This window comes from Anas acuta, chromosome 2 (genome assembly GCF_963932015.1).
Source record: "Anas acuta chromosome 2, bAnaAcu1.1, whole genome shotgun sequence".
NCBI lineage: Eukaryota > Metazoa > Chordata > Aves > Anseriformes > Anatidae > Anas > Anas acuta.
Genome location: NC_088980.1, coordinates 133,614,025 through 133,633,126, shown reverse-complemented (window position 1 = coordinate 133,633,126; position 19,102 = coordinate 133,614,025). Strand labels below are relative to the sequence as shown.

The 19,102-nt window shown below is 37.9% G+C and overlaps 1 protein-coding gene across 3 annotated transcripts in view; it reads left to right on the top strand.

Moving 5' to 3' along the window:
• The window catches only part of TRIQK (triple QxxK/R motif containing), a 62,112-nt gene extending 48,068 nt beyond the window's left edge, over positions 1 to 14,044 (top strand). For all 3 annotated transcript variants that reach the window (XM_068672252.1, XM_068672251.1, XM_068672250.1), the window contains exon 4: positions 8,865 to 14,044. In XM_068672252.1, coding sequence (XP_068528353.1) covers positions 8,865 to 8,978 — 114 coding nt within the window. In that variant the 3' untranslated portion in view covers positions 8,979 to 14,044. The remainder of the gene's footprint in view (positions 1 to 8,864) is intronic.
• Positions 14,045 to 19,102: the final 5,058 nt, after the last annotated feature.

Sequence of the window (19,102 nt, the reverse complement as noted above, 5' to 3'; positions counted from 1 at the left end):
GTATGAAGTATAATAATGGCTGGCTGATCATGACTGTGAATATGAAGAAGGAAGACAATCAGGAATATTATGTTCTATCCAGTATCATCAGAATGGAGTTTGGCTGAATGTACATTGTTTATTTAGGTGGCATCCAATATTTTTCCATCACACTTATTTTTGAATCAAAGTGATATACAATTAGCTTAGCAGGAAGGTTAAAAAATGTTGTGTGTTTGTTTGTTTTGTTTTTAAAAGATCAGACACCTGAGTATTCTAGTGAAAGGAACTTTAGAAATGTTAAAAGGAGAACATTTTCTTGTTTCTGGCAGATGAGAAATCAATTTTTTCAAGTTATAGCTTATAGCAAATGCCAAGGTATTACTACCAAGCTGTAACAGCTGTTGAGCTGCCAGATGATGTATTTGGTTGTCTTCCAGAATTTGCTATTATAATCACGAAACAGTGCTTTCTTTTTGCTCCTGATTGCTGATCTCGATCAAGCATTACCGTGCGATGCAGTATGTTTTCACAACATAATCTCCTCAGTTAGTGCTGTGTGTCAGGTTTTAATGAGAAAAAGTAGATTGCCTTTTTTGTTTAAAGGATAGATTATTAACCTTTTGAGTTCGATGTTTTTTTCCTTCCCTTCTTATTAAATTTTACTTTTTCTTTTCATTTTACTTTCAATGACATGACCTTTTAAAAGTGATGTTCTACCTGGAGAGTTTTGCTGTACAGCCTAGTTCTTTAGAAATGTACAAGTTTTACGCGTATCTCTTACAAGTGAGGAAAATATGTCCTTCAAACCATGTTTTGTTTCATTTTTACCTTGAGTAATTATTACTTTAAAATGATGGAGAATAGAAAGGCATATGTGTAATCACATGTATAATGAATACCAAATATTAGTGAATAAGGAGAACAAGACCAGTTCATTCTGTACAAATGTGTTCCTGCATATTTTTGTAGAATGTCAGCTTGGTTGCGGTTTGGAATGACTTTTGCCATCAAAGTGCACACGTGTTCTCCAGGTCATGAGGTGTTGTGTTCCCTGGGGATCTGCTGGTTGCAATGCTTTAGGTGTCTGAGGTTTGCAATTCTGCCTCTGCCTTTTAAACAAACAAACAAAACAAAACAAAACAAAACAACAATAACAACAAAAACTTTAAAATACTGTCTTCTGGCTGTTACATTTCTTGCACACATGGGCCATAAAATCTGATTCTGATTGCCCCCAAACAGATCTCAGTCATTTTCCTTGCTTCCTAATTGCTGACAAAAGCTGGCAGAGCTTAAGCAAAAGGGAAGGGAAGGTGGATACTTCTCCCTACAGGGATGTGCTTGTGGGGCAAGGAGGGCAAGGCCTTTGTATACAGCCTTCTCGCTGAGCTTATATAACCCATCAGGTTATGTACAATTTTGAAACTATTTTGAAGCTAAATGCACATAATTGTCTGTTTCCTAATATTCAGAGCTTTGCATGTGCCTGAGCTCTTCATTTGGGAAGGTATTGTCACAGCTGTCACTTCATATTAGCAAAGTTTTCTGATGCTGATAAACAACATGGTTCACCTTCCTAAGGGTGAGGTTTTAGTGTTTTTATACGATGCAGGCTCCAATTCTGTGCTGTGACAGTTGACTAACTTCAGTTTGTGTTGAAAGAAAAGCGGTGTAATTACAGTGCAATGCAATAAGTAGGCAGCACTTTAAATAGAAATGGCCAAGGCTCTTGTTAAATGTTTGAGAAAAAACATACATATGTACACTCCCCATTTATTTGTTTATCCAGGTTTCAATACATTATATGGTATGCAGCACTTCAAAGTATATTAACATTTTCCTATAAAAGCTAAGTTGCAGATAATAAAAATACTGTAGAGGAGATATAACTGTATCATACTTATAGAGGTACAACCTCTCAAGGAAAGAGGAAAATTTTATACATCTATGAAAATGCCATTTACAACAATAGCTTTTTTTTAGTACTCATTGATACCTCTAGCCTTGTTTTGCACTGGGGTCCAATCCATGGGAAGAACAACCACTAGATATAAACTAAAGTATTTAGGGAAAATGAAGGATTGAAAAACAGAGAGGGGATGTAGTCCTCAATATCTATGAAGATAATGAAATTCCACTGTTGTGTATTTCACCGTAAGAGCTGACAACATTTGCTTTAAAAAAAAAAAAAGCCTTATAAATGACATAAAACTTTTGAGAACTGATCCCCTGGAGATCCTTCACATTTCATCGCTGGCATACTAATTAGCTTGTCTTGTCAAACTTTGATTGCCTTGTCATTTTAATGCAAGGTTTAAAGTAACAAAGTTTCTTTCAGTCACTGCCATTTAGTACTTTTTAATTTCCCCAATGAGAGATTTTATCCATGTTGATAATGTCAGAGAAGTAGCTAAGCACTAATAACTATCAAAAGTTAGTTCAAGCAGGGTGACCATGCTAGTATTCAGTGTAATATTTGCTCTTTAAACATGTTTAAAAATTAAATATTGTAAAAGAGCTGGCTCTGCTTGTATACATGACACCAATGCAGACAGTGCCAAAACACATGGTGTGCCTTGGACAAGCAGGACCCCTTTCTCAAGAAATAACATGGAGAGAAAGCAATATGTTGGAAGTCTCTCGGTTTTTGGGTAAGACAAGATTCTTTATAGCAGTACCAAAAAGGAAGCCTCTGAATTTTCTCTTTGTGGTTGTTTTGTTGCCTGCAGATGGAAGTACACCTGGAGGTGACGACCAGGTGGAGTAGGAAGGGCGCTATGCTGTCGGTGCTGTCTCAGCTCTTAGAGGTGCCAGTGGGAGGGTGGCAAGGGGAAAATGGTTTGAGGAGTGTTCAAGTTCAGCCCCAAATAGCTGGGTTTTTCTTTGCAGAGGCCAAAAGTAATGGGAATTCTTGAGGAGATTTTTTTTTTCACAGGCTACAAGAATGAATCTGTGGTCCGTGGGATAGATGATGACGTTTTCTCTCTTGTTGAAAAGCAGACACAAATCTGAACAGTAGCATTTTACACCCGCTTGCAAAGATGTAATCAGCTGCAGAATACCACTCCATAGAGAATTATTAGCAGCATAGTACATTGATTGAGCTAAGAAATAAATGTTTCTTAGAGAAGTGGAAGCTCACTGTCTGTCATTCTTCTGCATATCTGCCTAATCTATTGTTTAGCTAGCTAGCTCTCTATTAAGAGTTTATCTCATCTGGAACAAGTTATGTATGAAGAGATAACAAAACATTCCTAGTGTATTTTGGCAAAGGGTGTTCTCTGATTTCATGCTGCTCATAATCTGCTAAGTTAGTGGACTCTGTTTGCCAAGATATGTTGGGAATACAGTTTCATAGCTTTGCAGAAATTAAGGCCACAAGGGACTATTAGATCATTTGATCTGGCCTCCTATATACTACAGATCATAAAATTTCATCCAGATACCTTCTAGGAAATCCAAGCACTTTTGTAGGCCCAAAGTACTGGGTCTTCAAACCAGTTTATGTGCCTCACAAAAAGAGCAGGGCACCTTAATGTACCACCAATGAACAGTGTGATATATTCCCAGTGCTCCCAGCAGTCAGATTTTGATCCCTGACCTTGAAATGGAAGGGAGAGGGGGAAAAAAGTGTACAAAGTGAAAAACAAAATCAGATTGCTCCCATCTGACCCTGGCCTGACCTGTACACTTAAGCACAGTAATCATGGTGGCTTTCAGCATGTGAACAAGATGCACCAGGCAGAAGCTTAGGAGGATTTTCTGTACCATCTCAGAGCAGAAGTCCGTCTTCCTCAGGCTTTAGTCTCTGGCTATGACCAAGCTCTAACACTCCAAAGGACAGTTGAAAGAAAAGAAGTCCAACAATAAAACATCATATCCCAGTAATGGAATCGATATAATTGAAGGGAAATTTATTGGAAAGGAAGGAAACTCTTACTCTGATCCTATATAGAAAAGTCTGAAGCACAGAAGCATGAACTGTCATTATTTTTGACAATCTAGTACTCCAGGGATTCAGAATATAGCACTGACCATGCAAGCAATGCTAGGCTTCCCAGGCTCTGAAGGAAGGGAGCAGTCTGGAGGCTTTTGTTCACCAAATCCAGGGCTAGCAGCCAGGGCCTCCTTTCACAAATGCCCAAGTTGAAGAATTCTTCCCAATGGCTGAATAAGTTATTTGTTTATTTATATGTTTATTTATTTAGTTGAGAAATCTTGCCATAAAACTCATGGCCATGGAAGTCCGTATTCTCCCTAAGAGGATACTTGAATGTTCATTCATTCTTGTTCCTAGGAAATTACATCTTATTTCAAGAACGAGTTTATCTGACCTACCTCGGCAGGACCTCAAGAGGTTCTTGTAAACGAGAAAGACCCCACACTGTGAAGCACCTTACTTAAATACAGGTATATGGCATATAGTTATATGCTGTAACCAAGCTACCTCTCATTCTTCTCTATGATAAAATAAATAACAGTCATCTCCTTACTGGGAATCCCCCCTTCCACATCTAGGGATCACGCTGAGGGAGTGGTTACCTCTTAAATCGAAAGACCTTTTTAGAGTCACAGGCTTTCAAGGCAGAGTTTTCCATTTTGTAAGTACTGCCTTGGTAAGTGCTACTACAATATTATCTAGTAGCATCTTTGTAATACTACAATATTACAATTATAACTGCTATATTATCTTGCATTTACCTAGGTTAAAATGAATCCTGTTTTGTGATCATATAGCCAGATGTTGTAGATGACTTTGTAGTAGTTCCTTGTTTTCCTTATCTAAGGCCATAATTGTTTTTGTGCCTTCTGAAAATTTTAATGGTGAAAGTTTATAACATAAAAATTACTGATGAAAGTTAGTAAATTACTTTTGTAACCTTGCATTAGATGTTAAATGTTTTGTTAACAAGCAAACATTCATTTTTAATTCTTATTTTTTGAAATTCTAAAAAATGGTCACAGTGAATGCCCAGCTAACGTCTTCCACTTAGAAATTATATGGGATAAGAAGATTTATTTTTAAGTCCATGTAAGTTTTATTTCTAAAAAGACAAATATCCTTGGTCCATGTGATTTTCTTTTTATCCCTTTTCAAAAATATCTAGGAATAGTTTACAATTTCAGAGACAAAATCTGTGGTACTCTTTAACCTACTTTTAAGATAGTGTTTGATAAAAAAGAAAGAGATATACTAAATATATGCTTCTATTTGGAGGACAATAAACAAATAATTTAACATGTAAAAAAAATAAAATTTCCTGAGTATGGTATTACGTTATATATGTGGTATATGATACTGTCATAAACAGTGTCTAAATTTCTGCAACTATATTCAACATTTTACCTCATCTATTCCCCCATTTTTTTGTTTGTTTGTTTGTTGTTGTTGTTGTTTTTGTTTTTTAATATCCTGATTAATCTCACTTAGATCCCAACTCTGCAACTTATTCCATCAGGAATCTGAGGACGTTACTGGAGTATTTAGGCATGGAGAGACATAAAACTGACAAAAATGATAGGAGAATTAAATCTACATTATTCTGCAATGGCATGTGTTTCCTTTATGGAGAAGTTCCTGAAAAACTTAACTAAGCTGCAATCAATAGATTTCTGCAGAAATTGTTCTAAATTTAAGAGAATATAGTAGAAAATTGTGTTCCTTTTTAAAGCTTTCTTGACTGTACTTGGGAATTTGAGAGCAGGGATTTTATTTCCTAGTGTTCTGTACCATGTTATAAAAGAAAAAAGAAAAAAGGAGAAAAAGCCCTGTGATCATTTTAAGTTTATTTCTATAAGACTTCTTCTTATTGGTTAATTATTCATGGTGAAATCCTCTGAGTAAATGGATTTCGCAGAGGGATGATAGGGATGATCCATAAAGTGCAAGAGAAAGGGAGCTATATATGCCAAGCGGGGAGTATTTTAACATTTCATTTCTATGCATGGCTTAAAATACAAATAGCAAAGCCTGATAAGTATAAAACAAATTAGAATGACAATATGTACGGTTGTTGCAAAGGCAGTGTAGTGGTGTAGCATCTCATTTGCTACTTACATTGCAAAATTTATGTTTATAAAAGTTCATAAACTGGATACAATTCTGAAGAGGCTGCATATCCCTAGCTAAGAGCCAGGCATCCTTTGTTAGACCATTTATTTTAGATTTTTTTTACTCAGCCTTCTTCAGTAACTCAGAATTAAGGTGTTCGCGTAAGTCACAAACTTGGAATTTCAATAAGGCTTGTCATTCCCAGGGTTAATAAATACTGATCCATTCACCTACTTCCTAATGCCTGCGTAAGGAAAGCAATGTTATCTTGGTGTTATTTGCTGTAAAACGTAGGCAGAGAGAAATTAAAGAACTGCTCCCAAGCAGTTATTGGGCAGCCTGAGAATAAAATCAACATTTTCCCAGTTTCGCATCCCAGAAAACAAATCTTTAATGCAAACGTTCCCCCCAGTTTTGCTGCTGCTACCACAGTATTTCACAAGGGAGTCTGGGGAGAAGGGAGAGGGAAGGTGGCCTGATTGTAGAGCAGAAAACATGGCAAGTGTGACATCTGAACAAGGGAAAAAACTTTTAATACTGGAATGAATTTGCTGTCTGTGTCAAGTGTGAACGGTGCCTGCATTGTACGGTTTTGTTGTCCACTCTCCTGAGCAGATGGAGCTTGCAGTTGTATGTCACTTGTTTATTACATCCTCTTAAGATTAGTAGCTGTGTGGCCAGATGGGTCTGGGAGCACAGCTGTGGATACAAGGAAATAAATGAAACCTGTCTGATGCTGCCATGCCCTTTTGTGAGATACTGACGTGTTGTAACTGCAACAAAGCAAAAATCACTTTCCTTTAATATATTAGTGAATTAGATGTATTTTTTTTTTAATCAAATCATATAAAAACAGGAGGGTGAGGCTCAGAGAAAGGGATAACACTAAGAGGAAAATGTAGCTGAAATCCTTAGCAAACAGCCTCAGCAAATTCACAGGAACGATTTTAATGTAAAATAAATTTAAAGTGCATATCAATTAATCATCCATATAAAATGTAAAGCAAAGGTTTCTATAGAACAAAGGCTCCTATAAAGCATACACCAACTAGGCAGTAGTATTTCAAAGTTTATTAGATGGCATATGTTGAATTATTGATCCAACATTCTGATAAACTATATAATGCATTCATGTAAATGCAAATGAAATGCTGTTCTATAGAAGAATGCCAGATTATGGGCTAGACTTTGAAAAGTCTAACACACTTTTAACTCCTTCATGGCAGTGGACATGCAAAGTCAGCCACAAAGCTACCACGAATTTGGAGATCCCAGATGGGACTTGTCCTGCAGTGTAGGTCTCTACACCTGACCCATCATCTACACTCCCTTCATAGTCTAAGGGGAGAAATAGGCATTTTTAGAGAATGTCCCTGTGACGTCGTTTAGATATCTTGTTTAGGACAGAAGGAATCTTACACCGAAGAGGGTCAGATCCTCTCCTTCACCTGAAAAGGTTGTCTGATTGTCTAGGTGAGATGTAGGCATCTCTTTTCCATCCCAGTGGCAAAGTAAGTCTGATGTTGCATCTTCTGTACCAATTCAGATTAGTTGCTATAAATTTATTAAACTATTTCTCTCCTTTGAAGTATATGGGTAGGTTGCTCTGAAGTAGACGATTTGTAGGTTAACGTGAAACTGGGATTCTGAGGGGAGATTATTGCTTCTTTTTGTAGAGGGTAGGCAGTTTGTGGGGGTGGGCAAACTGACCTGTTCCTTATGAGCACCCCCATACATGATTTCAAAAATCCTTCATGATGATAGTTAATGAAGCAACACGTGCTGTTAGCTGTGGAAGTGGTACTTACTATGAGCTGGAGGAAAATAATTACATAAAATATATAAAATATATAATTTGTATTTCTTTTATTGTCTAACAAAATGAGACTCAACAGTAAAGGGAGTATGCTGTGCTTTCATAAAAAAAAAAAAAAAAACAAACTTAAAAATCAGAAACACTGCAACTTTGCAAGAAGTAATGTTATAATGATAACACTCTGATTTGTTATATCCAAGATGTAAAGCTGGAGCTTAACAGAGTCCAGCCTTAAGATAGAATACGATGATAGGCAGTCACATAGTGAATATGACGTTTAGTAGAAAAACATTTTTTCTGATTCTGAAAGCTGCTATAAATCATGTATACTTTGGAAGACTCTTTTATGTTAATTAAGGAAGATGCAGCAAGTTGCAGTATTTTATGGGAAGAGAGGCAAGTGCAAGTGTGAATTGTTGTGCTTTTTGCCTTATTGAAGAGGGGAAAGAAGAAAAGTTTCATCCAATTCTGAAGGATTTTGTAGATCCATATTGTAATGCATGCCAGGAGGTTGGGAGGTAGAGGTAGCAATTTTCATTGACTTCCACCATACTGTGTTTGCTTCATTAAAAAATTACAAATTTGTTGGCAAAAAGCAGTAACATATTGCTAGAAAACATCAAAATTCACAGTGTAAATTCATAACTTAAATTTGTGTTCAAAACTGTGGTTCATGAATTCTGTTTTCTTTTAAAAAGGAAGGGATGGAATAATAAAAGGACATAAAGCTCCTGTTTCTAGGTCAGACCAAAGATCTTTAAGCCAAGTGTCTTATTTCTGGCAGTGTATCAAACTCACCAAAATCTTTATTAAGTGAATGGATTTTATAACACTCTGAATTGGTAATCAAAAAGAAGAAATCATTAAAGTATTGATATATTACGCAGAGTCTACGTCTGGTGTTATTTTGATGTGTGTTATAGAAGGGAAGTGACATTTATTTCTTATTTATCTTAAATTATGATAGTGTTTCTAACAGTTTTTGTTTTACTTTTTTTTTTTTTTTTCCTACAGGAAGTTGCCCTTGTCCTTGCAGCTATATTGGTATTTTTGTTGGCTTTCTATGCTTTCTTTTATCTTAACATTTCCAATGAAGTTGACCTTGATCTGGATCCAGATGAAAACTAGCAGATGCAATGAATCTATCATCACGATTTCTTCAGCTTGAACAAGACTACGTAGGAACACACAGTCTCTTCACTGTGAGACAGTAAACAATGCCATTTCTTGCAGTCCAAATTAGTAAGTTTTGCAATACATCAGTTACTTCTACATTCCAGATCTCCAAAATAAAGGAAGAACACTCACACCCGGCAAGTATATTTGGTTAACACCGAAGCCAGGAGCTGCAGTACAACACATGAAGTTTATTGTTTACATTATTTTTTCTCAGGCAGAGAACTTTGATGTCGAAAGACAGGTGCTATTATTACCATGGGTATTGATGCTGACTTCACAGGAGAAGAATCTGCCTTGAGTAAATTTAGGAATCAAAGCTTCCTAATAGCCAAATTAAGTTCCTTTCCCTTTCCCAAGAGGAAGCAGAAATACCAAATAAAATAATCTTTTATTGTTTTATATTTAAAGTATATCAAAAAACCCTCGGTCTTTCTCTCCCTTTTTATCTTTCTTGTAAATGTGTGCGCACACATGCACACACAAAGATGGAAGACATTGTAGGAAAAAATTATCTTTTTAGAAGCAGTCTGTCACCTCCTATATGGACTTAATTTTATGTCATCCCAGATTCTGTGTGCCCATATATCTACAGTAATCTTTTTCATTCTTTTGCCAACTGTTCAGCACACATGTGTTCTGTCAGAAATGGCACCTGGATGACAGAAGCTCTAGCATTCGCATATGCCTCTGAAACACAGTTCTTTGCCTCCTGTGCTGTCTGAACTAGTGTAAATAGAAAGTTCAGTCGATGTTGGGTTTAATTAGTGTATTGCTCTATTATTAATATAAAGTCAAAATTATATTTTAATTATAGTCTTCCTGTTGTTTGTGGTATCAACTGGCTCTACCTGTGAGGGGGATGTTGTAAAAAAATTCTTTGTAGTTATACAATCATTTTTATCATCAAACTAATGTCTGAAGTTGTAAGTATTAAGAGGCTTTTTTTTTTTTTTTATGTACACTTCTAATAATTGGGAAAATCTTGGCTTTATGTCATCCTTTAATTTTCACAAAGTCTCTTTCAGAATATGCAGTGTAGATAACATTTCTGATGCCTTTGATAACCACAAGCAACTTGAAGAAGTTGATATGTCAAAGCAGCTGCAGGGAGCTGTTAAATTCTGCCTTTACACTGTTCTGCTTCAGCTTCAGCATATTACTGAGCTTATGGTTGTAAAGGTTTTGGTTTGATCCTTTAAATTTGTGGTCAGTCTTTCTCTAGTTTGGTTTCATTTTGAAACCAAGAAGAGCATGGAGCCATTAGTGCTGAATGTGCAAATGAGTTAGGCAGATTAACTTCCAGAAAAGCTACTATAATTCTGAAATTTTGTTAGCAAACTAGCTTGGTTGTATCTTTGATAGCAGTTTGTGGGCTGAAGGCTAGGTTTAATTGTAAATGAGACATTTACTGACTTGTTCCAGAAATGCCTGAGTAAGATTCCATACACTGATTTTGAAGACAAAGGCATACCAAATCCTAGCAACTATTATAATGGATAATATATTTATTTTAAATTGACACAGTCCCATTATCACCTCTTAAGGAACTTAGATTAATGCAGTTAATTTTTAAACCATACAGTAACTATGACCATATACGTTATGTCTCCCTAAGGATACACTTCTTATCTCTCGTACTCCTCATTCACTTTATGCAATGCAAAACAACTCTAGAAATTCAGAGTACAACTGTCTTCCAAGAATATGAAAGGGAAAAACATATACATGCAAATATGTCTCATTTTCTAATTATGACTGTTACAGACACAAAAACTTAACATTTATACATTCATATGACTTATAGGCGGCTAATGCTCTTATACATGACCGAACGCTTACTGACATGTTGAATTTATGGTGAAGCATTTTCTGACACATGGCCCGCCTTTCAGTGTGGAGAAAAGCATATCACAATCTGTCTTCTTGGATGTGACATGCCGTTCATTTCACCAGTGCCACACCACATGTCACAGAACCTACAGACCTTCTCCTTTTACTTTGCATGAGCAATTTTCTTGTTCCATAAAATGCTGGAAGGATTGCTTTCTTAATGTGTGTATGTAGCTCCCTGGGTGGTATGTGGTCTCAGAATGATGTGTGGTTATCCCCATCATGCAAGTTGTCTCATAACTTGCTTTCTGAATTGGTTACATTAAAAAGCATGCTATTCCTACTGTCAAATTTATGAAGTTCTTAGAACATGAAGATCTCATTTCCCATAATTATGACTCACAGACAAAATCTGAAGTGCATAAATGTGTGACTGAAGCAACTTTCCTGTTTTGTGGCTTATCAGTCCATATCGCCCACAAGTGCCATAGTTTGCAGTTTGCCTGTTGGCTTCGTTAAGGTTAGGCCTTTTCATTTATATGAAAGATATTTTCATGTAATGAGAAGATTTTCTGTTGCTTAGATAAACTGGATAGAGTTCTGTTCAGTGTACACAGAAATACCTGGTAAATATTGCAGCAAGTACACTGTTTCTCTTATCAGCACAATAATTTCTAATGGAACCATGTCAATATGTTTGTTTTTAAAGCTAAAAGCCACCACCTTTCATAAAATTTTTCATCGGTGGTTTTCTAAAAGGCACAAGCACAACAACATTAACAATGAGTTTGGATTATGAGTAACATTTATGAATTTGCTGAAATTACAGCTGATTTACTCAAAGGAGATCGTAATCAACCTGAAGTTATTTTTACTTTCTAGAGCACTGTAGCGACCATACCTGGTAATTTAGAATAGGGACTGATTTGAATCTTGCAAGCACGTGGCTTATTTTGCTCTTAATTATATCACAGATTGAAATATGCCTCCCCAATTTTGGACCATCTATCTTTGTATGAGTTGCTTAGTGCCTATGTTAAGAAATGTATTTGTATTGTCTTTGTGCTCTTATTAATGTTGGAGGTGTCACATTGAATTACATACACATTTTAAAGGACACTAAAGCAATCTGGACAGCACAATATTCAAATGTGCACAGTGATATTCACCAGCTTTAGAATATTTATATTATTCTATACCTTTCTAACCTCTGAGCTCATATTAAAATTAAGTGTAGCCTACGTAAAAGACAATAAAGAGAATTTCCCTTAGCATCTTCTGTAGATGAAGTTCCGTGTAGCTCCCATCAACTTCAGACAGCATGACTTTATTATAAAAGTAATGCTTTTATACACTTGCTTCAAAGAAAGATTGCTGATCAAATCACTTACACAGCAGCCCTGGCTTGATTGGGTAGGTTTTTTCAAGGATATTTACCTCTGGGAACAGGGTAGACTTCAGTCTGCTTGTGGAGTAAACAGTTTCTTTCAGGCGGAGGCTGTGGTGGAGATGCCTGTACTGGGCCCTCACGTGGTGGGTGGTAGAGGATGTCCCGTCTGGAAGAGTCTCTGGCTAGGAAGGCACAACAGCCTTCCAGCGGTGATTTTGCTCAGTAAATATTTCCTCAGCAGTTTTTCTTTTCCCTTTGATCCCACAGAGGCAGAACCAGCATGTAGAGCATCTCAGGACAGAAGCCTCAGTATAGTAGTTTTACTAGTGCTGCTGGTGAGCATTGCCAAGGAAAGGCTTTAACTCCATTTCCTAGAGTCCATAAATATATTTTACTGGAAGCTTAGGAGGCATGTTAAGCATTTCCCTAATGGACCCTAGAGATGTATTTAAACTTTTGTTGAAGAACGCTTTATTTAAAGTTCACTCTTGCATATCATATGGACATCATGTGATTCAGGGTATGTCATAGCTCCTTCCATTCATCAGACCAGCTTGGAGCAGGGACAGCACGTACATAACTGCGAAGATGCACAACACCAGCAAACATCCTTTCACTTAGGTATAATCTAGAATAGTTGACCTAACAAGCTGTGTTTGGAAGCAACTTCTAAACAACCCAACTAAAAAAAGCACAGTGGAAACCCTACAAAACCACCCATCCCATGTCCATAAGAAGTGCTATCAAGAAAGAGGCTTTTCTGCTGAATTAGGGCCAAGTTTTGAATGCTGCCCCTTCGGAGAGGAAAATGTTGCTCCCAGTAGAGTGATGAGATGATTCATTTTGCTCTGATGTATGGGATTGTGCCTATAAAAGGCACAACTGAGCCAACTGGTGAAGGTCAAATGCATTCGGGACAATTTTCTGTAAAGTACTGTACTTGAAATGCAGACTATGCAAGTTAGAGTGCCAACAAACAGGATACTACAGATCTTGATCGCATTTCAAGTTTTACTTACAGTAGCATAATAATTAGTGATGCTTATGACTAAGAAAATAACAATATGGCACATCAATAAGACAGCAGAAATGTGACGCTGGAACTGCTTCTTAAAAGATTTTGTGGTGGATTATGCCTGCACTTTGGGAAATGAATCCATGAGATAAATAAACTGGCAAAGATTGTCTGTGATCATATGCTTACAATATTTTTCCCTGAAAGAGCCGACGCTGATATATCGCAGCACTTTTCCCCATCATCCTCTTAGTTTGCTGTAATACATTCTTTTGTAGATGTATTTCTACACTTTTCCAAGAGTGAAGAAATATTTTGTGTAGTTTATCAATGCATTTAACTGACAGAATCCTTTACTCTTCTTCCACCCCCACCCCCCCTTAATCAGAACCAAATTGGTGGGGAGACAGCCAAAATGTTAGGTACCAGTGTCTCTCAAGCAGATGTCACACCACTATTTTTTAGCTCGTTTAAATGAATAAACATGTTAAACTGTGAAGTATTACATTTTGGATTTTTTCATTTTAAAAAAATGGGACAATCTGTTTACTGTCCTTAATTGAGACAACAATCCTGGTGGTTGCCAGTTTTGGCAGTTTTAACGATGAACTATAAATATTGGGACAAATCAACTAACTGGTGATTGTGAAGAATAGTTCAAGTAGAAGCCTCATTTTGCATGAGTACTTTTTTCAGTGCTATATATTTTTTCTAACTTCTATAATTGTTATACTGTTTTTGCATGTTAAAGCCACAAATAAATACATTAGTCAAACGAGAGTCCTGATTCCCTTGTCTTATTCTTAGTCACTGAAAAGCAGATAAGAGCTGGCAGCTTATCTACTTTTTCCAAATTCTTCCCGAAAGGTGTTTGTTCTGGTCAATTATAGATGTGGATGTTATGAGATATGAAGAGCTTCATTTTGCTGAACCTTGGAAAAACTGTTCAGCATACAGATCTTTGGGAGTCTGCCATTTCACAAGGAAATTGTAGGAATTTACAAAGCAGAGGCACGGGAGGTAAGTATGGAGTATAGAGTATGGTGACAAACTGATGTCTTTGTCCTACCACAGCCTCCCCAGGAATGAGTGGAAGGAAACAGAGCTAAAATGGCCAGTTCTTCCAGCAGACAGACATCTTGCAACTCACTGTGTTGCTGGAGAAGAAGGTGGAAGAAATGCTAATGCTGATGTCAAATCAGAGCTCCCTCAACATTTTCTTTTTTGTAGGGGGAAAGAAAAAGAGGGAGGGAGGTCAGGAGGAAATAAAGATGTCTGAAACGAAGCAGCTTCTCAGTGGATCAATGGTTCATATATTTAAGTAAGGAATAAACTGGGTTTGGTAGATTTACACCCGCCTAATTGTTACTACTTTCACATTAAAAATACCACCACCAACAACAACAAAGCCAGGATAGAGTAGCACTGTGTGTCTGTTGTTAAGTTAAATGTAAATGTTCTTACTGATATTGGCAATGTCTTCATTTCTCTACTCCTGTGATCCGAACAGCAGAGAGGACAGACGGGGAGGGAAATGGCCAGGGAGCCCTTTTGCTGATTCTGCACTCCTCATGCATCACCCCTGCTCAGTGGGGAGCTGCTGGTGTTTGGAGCGGGCTGCGCTCCTGGATTGCTTTGGACAGGCTACAAAAAAGAACAGAGCAGTGCTTAACCTAGAGGGCGAGTCTCCTACCATCACTGGAGCCTGATTTGTTACCACAAATACAGGGAAGCTGAGAGGTTGAGGCTTTTTACTTTTATTTATTGGGTTCTCAGAGAGGTGCCAGAAAAGTTTTTTTGTTGTTGCTGTTGTCCGTTTGAAACTTGTTTCTGCACAGTTGTTTCCCTTACTCAGGGCGGGACTGCTTTCCAGTAAACGGATACCAGACTCACGCCTACTACTTTTGGTAGGAAAGCTGTAGACTAAATCCTTCTGCAAGGGCAGGATGAGCTGCCACCCGCCCTGCTCTCACCTGGCTGAAACTGAAGAGACCTCAAATAGTTATTACTCTATAATACAGAAAGACCTGCTCTGCTTTGGGAAGGACAGCAAAATCTGAAGTCAGGAAGGTTTTATTTAGCCTTTCTTACCTCAGGAGGCTTTACACTGGCCCACATAGTTAGAGTTCTTATGTCCTTACTGCTTTCTTATCTTTTGATGGCTTCCTTTAGCTTCTCATTTTAAAAGATGAGCTAAGGTGCTATGGTTTTCTAATTAAAGCAGGGCTGTTTTAATAACTAGCATGGGTTCTTGCTGCCCAAATGAGCTTGTGACTGTCCCTTCTTAAAAGTCAGATGGTCGTATCTGTGTTTATTTGTTCATTAACTAGCTATTCTCAATCTGCTCGTCTCAGGCACTACTTTACCATTATGCCACTGAGTCTCTGCCCTTCAAATAATATCAGAAAGTGCTGAACAGAGAAGACAGTAGAGGGGCTTCTTCAGATCTTTGAGGAGCAACTTTTTACTTGGAGAGCAACTTTTTATTCAGGCAGATAGTGACAGAACAAGGGGGAATGGCTTTAAACTAGAAGAGGGGAGATCTAGTTTAGAGGTTAGGAGGAAATTTGTCACTCTGGGGTCAATGAGGCAGTGGCACAGGCTGCCCAGAGAAGCTGTGGATGCCCCATCCCTGGAGGTGCTCAAAGCCAGGCTGGATGGGGCTTTGGGCAACCTGGTATGGTGGGAGGTGTCCCAGCCCATGGCAGGGGGCTGGAACCAGATGGGCTTTAAGGTCGCTTCCAACCCAAACCATTCCATGATGCTACGATTACCAAAGCCACAAATTCACTTAAAGTTGGGCAATCTATGTTAGGATTTGTTTTTCCAAGTTTTGAGTATGAAAAGCAGCCCTTTAAAACCTGCTGTATTCCTGTGAATGTTATTTAACAGTCTTCACACTTATACATGAAGACTTGTGAGTTCACATTAAAGTAAGACAAGCTAAAAACATGATTGTATTATTCATGACAATACTGCAGATTTATTTATTTGTTTATTTCTCATATACATTCATCATCTTTAATTAATAGAAAAGCTGTTTTGTTTTGGTTTGATACAGTTTGGTCAAATGTAGCATCTCATTTGAAATGTTAGACAATGGTAATAATTTATTTCTCTTTGCTAAAGGGTTGCATCAAAATATGAATTACTTGTCATATGTATGATTTTTTTCCAAAGACTGTGATGCTGGAATTTGATAATTTCTTCTTGGAAATTTCAGATCTATAACTCTAACAAGAGCAAAGGTTTTGAAATTATTCCTTGACTGCTAGTTTTACCTTCTGTATTAGGAAATTTTCAGCTTGATATCATGTTGTGGGTAATTCTGAAAGACAACTGAAAAGAAAAAAATAAACACGTATGAAACTCTTCAGATAGATTGTCTAATCTCTTGTATACACACTGCTATGGCTGGACTAAATTGGTGGTACAGGCTGACGGAGAGGCAATGCATCTGAGACAACCTGAAATGTTTCCTTTGATTGCTGCACCCCAAACTCTGGGTGGCAAATGTTTCTGCTACACTATGTTATGCTCCTAGATATGGAAGAGACGTGTCACTAAATGAATACCATGTGCAGCAGAAGATAGCTTCTGTTTTGTACATCTTCATGTAAAATGTACAGATAGGGAGAAAGAAAAAATACTCCCTGTGAGCAAGGGCATTTGGAAACAGTAATCGTTGCTGCAGCACGGGAGAGGTGCATGGGCATAAAATGTGTTAAATTTAAAAGGTAATATAAATACTGAAAGGAAGTTTTCATTACGATGCACATGTATATAGGATAAAAGTAAGTCTTACTCCTTTGTCATATACTCACTCCCCTACAGTACAAATCTGTAGAGTCGCTTCCACAAATCTGTTATCCCTCCTATTCCACCACTAGTTTGGGGATCTTCATTGCCAACGCAGAATAAAAAATGATTGTGTACTTCCAAGAATTGAAGAAAATTAAAGTATCCCTGTTAAGTATTCAATTATTTGGCTTCTCTGAAAGGATCTATTGGATGATATGTACAATAGTGTAAAATGCATCAATAACAAAGAAACAGTAACAAAGAAATGACAACTGACTTTCAACTGATCAGCTAACTGTGGAGCAGGCTTCGTGGCCCTCCTTGCTGCTTCCTTGCAAAGCCTTGAGATCTGTCATGCCCACTTATCAATATTATATTTATTGCAGATACCAGCTTTGGTTTTGTGTCCTCTGTAAAGAAATAAGACTTTAGGGCCTTTGGTCTGTTTGCTCAGGTCAAGACCTTCAGCAGATTTCTTCCAGCGAGCGGTGAGCAGTTTGAAAAGAGACCGCATACTCTTACATCAGGTTACCAAGGAGGTCAACAAAAGATGGAGGCACTGAAAAAGTGACTCAGCCTCCCTTGGAGCAAGACGTATGTGCTGAGGTTGTCTGGCAGTGGGGTACCAGATATGTCAAGCTCTGTATGAAGGGAGGAGCGTGCCTGGGCAGATGGATCTCAGGATGCCATCAGGGACTGAATGCAGATGTACTGCCAGATGCTACTTCTTATGCACTCCCTCCTGCGATGGCATAAACCCAAGAAAACTTATGAGAGGACCCCAGTGAAATCTTGCTCTTCAGGAGTCAGAGTTGAGGCCACGAGAAGCATCCCTCATGCTAAGTATGATGAAAACTTGGTCAATTCATTAACAGCTTAATATTACAGGAGCTGCAAGCGCTAAAATAGACCTTCCTTGACCTAACAGCAGGAGTTCATTTGTGAATGAACCTTTGTGAAAGTCTGGGCACATTGCAGATAACCAAACAGTTTAATACTTGTTATGGGGAATGTATGCAGCTGAACAAGAGAGAAAAGAAACATTTCAATGAGAAATATGTTAATTCTGTTCCAGAGGAACTACAGAGGCCCCAGCTCTGATGGAGGCTGAGCAAGGAGTCATGTACACTAATGATGTCTGCCTCCTTTCATCATCTGCTAGTAACAGGGTAACATATCTTTCCACGCAGCCAACACGAAGACTTTAATTAAGTAAAACAGGATTACAAAACACCAGGCTACCTAGCTGCCCCAGTTTGGAGAGCTGCAGAAATAAAGACCTCAGTTCATTAAATTATAGCTTATATAGATACCCCACTATTACGTGCCTCACAGACAAATATCAAAAACAGATCCACCAGCAACATTTCCGTGTGCTGTCAAGTTCTTCTGTGTCTCAGAAGTCTTGAGGAATACAGAGACCGTCACATGTGTGAGACTTTCTGTCTTATGTTGCTCCTCTCACAAGGTGTTCCTTGACCTTAGCATAGGCTGTGAGCTGAAGTTTGCAGACTAATGAGGAAGAAAAGGAGGATATTCTGTAAAAGCTCTGCTGTATGCTAGTCTTAATCATTTAGAGGCAGACATCACAGATGTCCTTTAAGATGGAACTGGGATAAAGTACTCCAGAAAAGATGCTCTTGTGCCTGTTTGGAAAGCACAATGGAAAAATGTTTGGGCCTTGTATGTCCCAGTGGAAGAATAATAGTGATGTGTAGGGCTGAATATGCAGTCCTAAAATGAGGGTAGCAACCAGCAGTCAGAGCAGTCCCTTCTTCCAGAACCTCAAACCCACAACAGTGTCATGGTCCAAAGGAGCTGTTCTGCCTCACCATCTAAGCCTTTGGCCAGCTCACCCTAACAGGGAGCTTGGGAAAAACAAACCTCACATGGCCACTTAACAGCAGTTCCACAGTATGCCTCTGCAAGAATGAAAACTTGCTCACACAGGAGAAAAGAGCTTGAAAGCTTCTGTGTAACACTACCACCCACCAACACCCACTATTTGTGAATTATATCTCTAGCTTTCATCCCTCT